Source organism: Nematolebias whitei, chromosome 8 (assembly GCF_014905685.2).
Source record: "Nematolebias whitei isolate Nwh7 chromosome 8, NemWhi1, whole genome shotgun sequence".
In the NCBI taxonomy this organism is placed as follows: domain Eukaryota; kingdom Metazoa; phylum Chordata; class Actinopteri; order Cyprinodontiformes; family Rivulidae; genus Nematolebias; species Nematolebias whitei.
This window is the reverse complement of record NC_056505.1, coordinates 44,582,059-44,592,225: the sequence shown is the minus strand read 5'-3', so window position 1 is coordinate 44,592,225 and position 10,167 is coordinate 44,582,059. Positions and strand designations below refer to the sequence as shown.

The following is a 10,167-nucleotide window of genomic DNA, read 5'->3' as shown; positions in this document are numbered from 1 at the left end:
TATGTATGTATGTATATATGTGTATATGTATGTATGTATGTATGTATATATGTGTTTATATATATGTATGTATGTATATATGTGTTTATATATATGTATGTATGTATATATGTGTTTATATATATGTATGTATGTATATATGTGTGTTTATATATATGTATGTATGTATATATGTGTATATATATATATGTATATATGTGTATATATATATATGTATATATGTATATACAGGTCATTATTTTCCATAATGTAATGATAAAAATGTAACTTTCCTATATTTCAGATTCATTGCACACCAACTGAAATATTTCAGGTCTTTAATTGTTTTAATACTGATGATTATGGCATACAGCTCATGAAAACCCAAAATGCCTGTCCTAAAAAATTAGCATATCATGAAAAGGTTCTCTAAACAAGCTATTAACCTAACCATCTGAATCAACGACGTAACTCTTTTTAACACCTGCAAAAGATTCCTGAGATTTTTAAAAACTCCCAGCCTTGTTTAATACTCAAAACCGCAATCATGGAGATCAGGAGAAATCAGGAGATTTTGCAGCACTTCATGCTTCCATCTGCTGAAAAGCTTTATGGAGATGAAGATTTCATTTTTCAGCACGACCTGGCACCAGCTCACAGTGCCAAAACCACTGGTAAATGGTTTACTGACCATGGTATTACTGTGCTCACTTGGCCTGCCAACTCTCCTGACCTGAACCCCATAGAGAACCTGTGGGATATTGTGAAGAGAAAGTTGAGAGACGCAAGACCCAACACTGTGGATGAGCTTAAGGCCACTATCGAAGCATCCTGGGCCTCCATAACACCTCAGCAGTGCCACAGGCTGATTGCCTCCATGCCACGCTGCATTGAAGCAGTCATTCATGCAAAAGGATTCCCGACCAAGTATTGAGTGCATAACTGAACATGATTATTTGAAGGTTGGCGTTTTTTGTATTAAAAATACTTGTCTTTCATTGGTGGGATGAAATATGCTAATTTTTTGGGACAGGCATTTTGTGTTTTCATGAGCTGTATGCCATAATCATCAGTATTAAAACAATTAAAGACCTGAAATATTTCAGTTGGTGTGCAATGAATCTGAAATATATGAAAGTTTCATTTTTATCATTACATTATGGAAAATAATGACCTTTATCACAATATGCTAATTTTTTGAGAAGCACCTGTATATATATTGAAAATCATTATATATTATTGGCTTTAAGGCAAGCTTGTGTAAAACAGTAAAAGTTAAGAAAAGAAGCTAATTCATGTGGAACATCATTTCATTTGTTTGCATTAACCACATATGTACATGTAAAAAAAAAGTTGAACAAGTGATATATCTTTTTTTGTGAGTTAGTTTCACACTTCCTTGATGTCAGTAAACCTGCGGACAAGAAAACAACTTTCCTCCAAGTCGTGGTATTGGGGACGAGTTTAGCTGAGTGTCTAGTTGCATTTGCCTCATGTGGTGAGGGCAGTAAATCCAGGAAATCACATTGTAGGATTTTTAAAGAATTTATTTGCAAATTATGGTGGAAAATAAGCATTTGGTCAATAACAAAAGTTCAACTCAATACTTTGTAACATAACCTTAGTTGGCAATGACAGAGGTCAAACGTTTCCTGCAAGTCCAGGTTTGCACACACTGGAGCTGGTATTTTGGCCCATTCCTCCATGCAGATCTCCTCTAGACCAGTGATGTTTTGGGGCTGTCGCTGGGCAACATGGACTTTCAGCTCCCTCCACAAATTTTCTATGGGGTTTAGGTCTGGAGACTGGCTAGGCCACTCCAGGACCTTGAAATATTTAATACAGAGCCACTCCTTCGTTGCTCGATTGATGTGTTTGGGATCATTGTCATGCTGGAAGACCTAGCGACGTTCCATCCTCGGTGTTCTCACTGATGGAAGGAGGTTTTGGCTTAAAATCTCATGATTCAAGGCCCCGTTCACGCTTCCCTTAACACAGATCAGTCGTCCTGTCCCCTTTGCACAAAAACAGCACCAAAGCATGATGTTTCCACCCCCATACTTCATGCCAACAAACTGGTTGATCCACTATGAGAAGGCGCTGTTTATAAGACTGAGTTTGTTTTAGATCCTCAGACTGAAGAAGTCTTTTAAATTAAAGATGAAACATTTCAACAAAGAACTCGTCCAGAGGACCTGACTGTTCAAATGAGTGTTCTGACAGTCTACAGTCTGATTCTGCTGCTTGGATCTGTCTAATTCCTGAGATGTCCTGCTTCACATTTCTTTTGTAAAAGAAAAGGTTTGTTAAAAATGAACAAGTTGTGTCTTCCTGTCTATCTCATCTTTTTGCCACAAAACAAGATCTGTTTTTTAAAAAAGTTGTCAAGCGTTCATTAAAATCCCAAAACTACCTAACTACCCAACTCTTTGTGAACACAGCACAGTTGCAAACCTTTATTTCAGTTAGTATTCCTGTAGTAAAAACACACTGGTAGTTCAGGAAGTATTACCGGTAGCTACTAAAAGTGCTCACTGGGCTGTGAGTAGTTTGTCAGCTTCATTAACAACAGAATCTCCAGAATATTTCACAAGCATTTGCAGATTAAATCTAAATTTAACGTCACAATGAGGAAAGACATGATTGTCTTTTACAGTGTATGTAAACCTCTATTTCTAACTTTCTTTTTGAACTTACAGATGTACTTCTCACTGACTGTAAACACACAATCTAGTAAAACTGCAACAAAAACAAATTTTCTTCTTGCAATTTTGGGTCAGTACCTACCATAGTCTCGAACAGCTGCTTTTAGTTTTAGCAGTTTATAGCTTACCGTAGATTATATGTCAAAACATTGGCATCATAAGCATTTGTAATGTGGGGAGTACACACAGGTGTGGGGGCCTGGCAGATGACTTCGGGGAAACTCTGCATCAAGTTGTTGTAGGTAACCAAGAAAACCTGGAGTGGACTTTTAGTGGTTTAAATATTCTCCTATTAATCAAGTGGAATGGATTTGATCATGAAGAAATGGAAACGGCGCTGGGTGAACTAATATTTCATAGTAAATGTGAGGGGTGTGGGTCCAAACAAATAATTTTTAAATGTGAGGGGGGACACGTCCCTTTCACATATGCAATGTCTAGGTGTCAAAATGTCTCCACTTTTATGTTTTTCCAGTGACTGTCACCCCTCGTGGTTTACGGCTCGTGATTCCGTTTTAGTTGTCAACAAAAATGTCAGTAGCTTTCGTTATCGTTTGAGTCTGTGCAGGAGTTTTGATTTAGTTGTTTCCATCCAGAAAGTGTTATCGATTGATACACTGATTGATGGAACTGATTGATACAAAAAAAAAAAAATCATTCTTGTCAGGAAATTTTCATATTTGGAAAATCTGGTTCCGATAGACACGTTTCCAGTGCCGTTCTTTAAAACACGTTTTGCTGTTTTTGCAGTTTGCTCTGAGGCTGCTGGCCTTTCGTCAGATCCATAAAGTTCTGGGTATGGACGCTCTGCCTCAGACGAACCCCCGCTTCAGCGTTCGTAACAGCCGCAAGCGGCGCCGGGACAACAGCGATGGGACGGACAGTTTCGAGGGCGAAGGCAAAAAGGACAAAAAGGATTATGACAGTTTTTAAGCTTTTTTTCATTTTAATTTAAAAATATTCTACGATGTAGTAAAATGTTCTCTGCCTGTTGATCTGTGTGCTCCTAACCTTTCCTCTGAAGCTTCGGCATAAACTCAAACCCTCAGAACCGACCCGTACCTGTTCAGTTCTGTCGGAAGTCAAGTCATAGGATGTAGACGGACAGGGAGAAGCCACATTCATGTGTTGCATCCAGAGCTTCTGTGTTGTTGATGTTGTAGTGAAACAGGACAGCTGAGCAGTGTTTTATTATTATTAATAATAGTTTAATGTTTAACGCCGTGGTCTTTTTGCGTTTCAGAGCTTAAAGCTAAAACGAGTAATTTCACGTGGACTCTAAGGGTTCTGAGCTATGAATATATCTTAATAAGTTGTGTATTTGTCAGGCCTAAAATATGCGTTTGTTTTTAATAATCAGATTGCATAAGAATATATTTAATGTATATTCAGAGGAAAAAGTTTGATTTAGATCTTTAGCTGTTTTTTGTGGAAGATGTCACATCTAATACTGTTTTAGTTTCTCATTTGTTTCCTACTAAAAGTAAATATCTGCTTGCTTGCCTTTTAATCTTGTTTTATTGCGAATTGAAGTTTAAAACCCTGGAAGTAAGGATACAGACCATGAGTGGGTTAAGGAGGAGCAGGTCCTTTTCGATCCTGAATGTTTGCTTCTGTGTTCCAGTGACAGAATAAACACGTTTCCAGACAGCATCGTGTGGTTTTTGTTTTTATTTTTCACTTGCAGGTTGGTTTCATTTTATCAATTGTGATTGTGTGAATGTTTGTCTCATTTGTCTCTACATCCCTGTGATGGACAGGAGACCTATCCAGGTGTCCCTGTGGTGGACAGATGATCTGTCCATGGTGTCCCACGCCTCTTGCTCAGTGACTGCTGGCACCAGCAACCCCTGTGATCCGAAAATGAAGAAGCGGGTAAAGATGATGGTTGATGGATGGCTGTTTTTTGTTGAGCTCGTATCTCAGCAGTCTTGGTCATGAGATAAATTGGAGGAACGTTTGCCTGGGTATCTACAGTCTGAAGTTGGCTCCTAATGCTTTTTACATCTGTTTAAAGATGGGGAAAACAATTGATTGTCCAGTTTCTGTTCCCAGTTCTTCGGAAAAAAAATACAAACCGGTATCTGAAATCTGTGGCTGCAGTTATCGAAGAGATGAAGGTAGCTGGAGTGAGATGAGTATGACTCGCTGTGAGACTCCCTGGAAAAGGAACAGCCAATCTGAATTTTTGTAAATAAACCTCAAATAATTAAATTCATTGTAGACAATAGTACAGCAAACAACAAATATCAGTTCCAAATACAGTTAAAAACTGATCCAAATCTAGTAAATCCAATTATAATGAAAAACATTAACATAATAAAATGTCGATTGGTAAAAACTGTGTAAGGAAACCAGCAGGTTGTGTTCATGTGTCACTGTCACAGTCTTCATCCTGAGCAGCAGACTGTGGAAAGAACTGACTCCCTTTAAACAGGAAGAAACCTCCAGCAGATCTGGGTTTGACAATCCGGGGCTCGAGTGGACAGGAAAGAGATATGGTGGTCCATGGTCCAAACCATGGTTTCTATGGTGAGAACAACAAGAAAAACATTAACAATAGAAATATTTACAGATACAATTAGAATAGAGCGAGTAAAGCAGTTAAATTTGTCTTCCAGCAGTCAGCCTACAGCAGCGTAACTAAGGGACATGTCAGGAAACTCAAACCAACCCTAACTGTAGGATTTATGAATAAGGAAAGTCTTAAGCCCAGTCTTAAAACTGGACAAGTTGGTTCCACAAGAGAGGAGCCTGATAACTGAAAGATCTTCCTCCCATTCTGCTTTTGGAAACTCTAGGAACCTCAAGTAAACAAAGGGGATAGGGACCTTATGCTGCTATATAATTGGATGTGTGGAGGACATGCTTAACACATTTCTACAGTCTGCTACTGTCTTTACTCTGCTGTTCATGTTTATACAGCCAGCTGTTGAGGGCCAAGATGGTGTCGACTGCACTGTAGAGGCAAGGCAGCTGACCTGGGACAAGGTCGCGGTTCTACTCCCCACCATGCCCACATGTGGTGACTCTGAGCAAGACACCTAATCCCTAATTGCTCCCGAGTGCTTACGTAGCAGCCCACTGCTCCACCTGGGTGTATCAGGTGTGATGGGTTAAATGCAGAGAACTCATTTAATCATTGTATGAGAACAGACATGACAATCTCAGACTTCCCTTCCCTACTGCTGTCATTTACCGTGTTTTCTCTTCCTGCACCTGGACCAGTCATTCTGTTCACGTCCCTCAAAGCTCGGGTGGTTGAGGAAGATGGCTGCTCATCCTGAGCCTGGTTCTGCTGGAGGTTTCTTCCTGTTAAAGAGAGTTGTGCCTTTCCACTGTCGCCTGTGAGCTGCTCAGGATGGGAGACTGTGATGAAGTGAAGACACAATCTGCTGCATTCCTTTGATAATTTCTACAAATTGGCATTTTATAATGTGAATGTTTGGGATTATTATTTTCTCTATTTTTTTTGGAGTTATATTCCAGTTGGGATGGTAAAACTTATTCTTTTGAAACCACTTGTCTCCTGATGGAAAGTTTTATGTTTGGAAATGTTTTGGGGAATGTGAGGATAAAATTGTCATCCATCCAATGGTTTCACCGTCCTGATAGCACTGATCCCAGTGTCACAGCTGCTGCTTCACACACACTGTGTGAGAGACTCCTCAAAGACCCCTGAACTAACTCTTCTTTGTCTTTTGGTTTTTCCCTCTTCAGGGGTCACCACCATGAGTCATCCTTACTTTGATGAACTCACAGTTTTGGCGAGTGTTTTACCTCAGATGCCCTTCCTGACAAAACACTCACCATTTACCCAGGCAAGAGATACACTGCAGCTCTAAAACTCTTTAAATATGAGAACGCAAACATCACTCAGATTGAATTAAGTCACCAGTTTGTGCTTTATCTACTCTAGAGGTGTGTTTGTATGTAGTCGGTATGTATGTATACTTTTTATAATACATTTTACAGAGTCTGAAAACAACTTGTAAATGGATACATTCATTCAAAATTTATTTCTACAGGTTAGTCTCACAGTCATTTACAAGAGGTCTGATTTTAACGAAGAACACAGATGAGGTACAGACACTAGACAATCATATAAAATTAAATGTAAATAGAAGATGTATTAAAAAAACTGAAGAACTACATTATAAAGTGATGTGAAATACTAAATGTGAGATGAACCGATTTCTGTGTGCAGTTTGCATGTTCTCTCCGTGCTCTGTGGGTTTTCTCCAGGTACTCCAGTTTCCTCCCACAGACCAAAAACATGCATGTTAGACTGACTGGTAACTATAAATTGTCCCTAGGTGCCCCTGTGATGGACAGGAGACGTGTCCTCTGCCTCTCAGTGTCTGCCGGACGACCCGCAGCTTGGAAAGGATGAAGTGGGTAAAGAAGGACTGATCGATACGTCCACCAACAGAATTTGATCATGAACACAAACATTGAAAACCTGATGTCAACCCTCGATTAATAAAAACGAGACAACCGTCAGTTTGTTTTAATGAATTGCACATTTATTGATAAGTTTAATGATCCATAAGTGTGTTTGTTTTTGTGGACAAATTTGTGGTTATAGATGTAAGCTGAACAGAACTCTGTGCAAACCACTCAGCAGAAAATGTAGAGTCTATTTTGCAGGTCCTCTTGCAAGATTTTCGTTGGTCTCCGCCGCCTCCTTCAGTTTTTGCATGAGCAGAGCAGTGTGGGAGGAGGCTTTCATTCTCTGAGCATCTGATTCAGATTGGTTCTGCTGGGGATGAAGCAACACACAGGCTGTTAGCTCCTGCATTTAGGTTTCAAAGATTTTATTTCTCTACAAAAATATTTGGGAAACTGCTGTTCAAGATCCAGCAGGAGGGTGGGTGAATGTGAATATCAGCCCATGCTGCAATCCCGACTGATTTAAACATTGTACAGGGCAGATACAACAGAACAACTGGACTGTATGTAAACGTTTTGTGTGAAGTTGCACCTTCACCTCAAGGACCAGAAACTTGAACCTATAGAAACAATAGACCCGAGTTCCGGTCACTTTCACTTGGAGCCTGACGACCCCCACTGTGAGAGGAATGAGCTGCAGGTGACTCGAACTCAAAGATATCTTTATGCATCTTAAACAGATTAAATGCTTGGAGCTCTGCACTCCAGTTACTAGAACTGGGCAGCGAAACATTTTCAACTACAGAATAGGAGTCCAGTCTTCTTTTTGATGAGTCATCAGCAGACAGAGTTTACATCTGGTCTGTGGCTGATTCAGTCTTAGTGCCAACAACAGTTTATTAAGGCCCAACGGTTATCAAACTACTGTTTTCTTTTTACAGGGAGAAACTAGTATTCTAATAGTTTAAATATCTGTAATCTGACAATGAAGCCTCTAGTTTTATGGTATGGTAAAGTCATGAAGGAGGAACGCTGCACATTTCTTTGAAATTTAACAAGATAAACACCTAAAAACAATTATTTGTTAGCTCGAAATTATAGTAAAGGCGTGTCTCAGTTGAACTTTTACTTGATAAAAGGACTTTGCTGGTCAAATCAGCTGCATTTCACCGGGGCGGCGCAGCGAAATAAAACCAATTTGACAGTTGCAAGCAAATTGTGTCATTAATAGTCACTTTTACTTACTACATGACACAACAGCATGCCATACTTATCTGGTGCCATCTAGCGGCTGAAAATGGTAGTGTTCAATATTTTCAGTCAGAATGAATGAAAACGGTCATATCTCAGCCAAAAATTGGTTTATAAATATGGGGAAAAAAAACATAAATATGTTGCTTTGGCATATAAATCGCAGGGCATGCAAATTATGCTAAAAAAACCTGCAACTTAAACTGTGAAAAACTGTAAATGGCACGGTACCTGACGAGGAGATTAACACTGGATCATACAGTTTTTCAATTTTGTTCATTAAGGGATAGACTGCTCTTTGTATTCTTTAGTACTTCTAGTATTTGAAATTTTCTATTCTTTTTATTCCTTTATACATATTACTTGTGTACTTTTGTTACACTGCCTTTTTCTGTTTTTTCTCTTAACGCCAGGTGGTTGACACAGAATATCAAATCTTTATTCTTATTTGCAAAGCAGCAAAAAATGACATTTTTCAAGAGGCAACTGTAAGAATGATGTGCAGTTATGGAAAGCACAGCGGGGCGATGAAATCTGGTTTTCACATGTCTCAGAAAGAACTGCTATTCTGAAAAACTCATTTAATCCACTTTACACTCTGAAGGTGATCCTAAAGGGCATTTCTTTATTTGGTTGTGGACATCAAGGATGCTGTAACTTTGCTAGTTTGTATGGGTATAATTCAAAGTGTAATAATGATATTTTACTTAATTCAGTTTATTTATAAAGCGCCAAGTCACAACAGAAGTCGTCTCAGGGCACTGAACAGAAACATTCATATATAAAAATAATATTTAATATTATTTATCTGAGGAGCAGACTGCTTTGAGTTTAACTCCATCACAGAACTCTCATCTTGAACAAGCATGAAGGCAACAGTGGAAAGGAAAACTCCCTCATGAGGAAGAAACCTTTAGCAGAACCAGGCTCAGGACAAGCGTCCATCTGCTTCGACCGGCTGGGTTTGAGAGGAACAGATACACAATGGCAGGTCAAGAATCACATATTAAGATAGAAATAATATCAAATGAAAACTATTCAATTTTAATAATTCATTTAAGGAAATGAGGTCAATTTGTCCTCTAGTAGTCAAAGCCTAAAACAGCATGACAAGCCAACCCCAACTAAACCCCAGTCTTAAAACTGGACAATGTGTCAGCCTCACAGACAGAAACTGGAAGTTGACTTAATTGGAAGACACTGTCTTAGAATCTCAATTTTCATATTGGCTTTCAAAAATCCAAATGCAATGGTAGTGCTGGTGTGGGGGACTTTATGGCTCTGGATGGTGTTCAGCGAACCAATTGTAAGGGTTTTAATTTGATACAATTGAAACGCATAAATTCAACATAAAAGCCATAAAAACGTGTACTTTATGTAATTTTTTTCATATTCATTTACCCTTTATTTATACAGGTAGTCTCATTGAGCCACGAGAACTCATTTTCAAGAGAGACCTGTTTAGGGAGCAGGGAGTAATCTCTAATGTATTTGTGTAACATGTTATTCTAATTCTTTGCTTCATTGTACGTAATCCCCAGGTGACCTTCATCAATAAAGTAAAGCAAAAACAACAACAAAAAAAACGCAGTTTTAGACTAGTAATAGGGGCGGCTGTGGCTGGGTGGTTAGAGCAGTCGTCCTCCAGTGCAGGAGTTGGGGGTTCAAATATACAAACAGTCATTTGTTGAAGTGTCTCTGGGCAAGACACTGAACCCCTCATAGCCACTGATGTGTGTAGCATCAGTGTATGAATGTGATAAAGCTCTGATTAGTCTCATTTAGAATGATTTGATCAATTAGCTTTGTATAGATCTAGTAGTGTTCTGTATGAATGGGT

At 38.9% G+C, this 10,167-nt stretch overlaps 1 protein-coding gene across 1 annotated transcript in view; it reads left to right on the top strand.

Annotated features, from left to right (window-relative positions):
• Window positions 1–4,310, top strand: part of LOC119414149 (zinc finger RNA-binding protein) — a 70,934-nt gene extending 66,624 nt beyond the window's left edge. The window contains exon 7 of the mRNA XM_037681272.1: window positions 3,435–4,310. Coding sequence (XP_037537200.1) covers window positions 3,435–3,617 — 183 coding nt within the window. The 3' untranslated portion in view covers window positions 3,618–4,310. The remainder of the gene's footprint in view (window positions 1–3,434) is intronic.
• The last annotated feature ends 5,857 nt before the right edge of the window (window positions 4,311–10,167 follow it).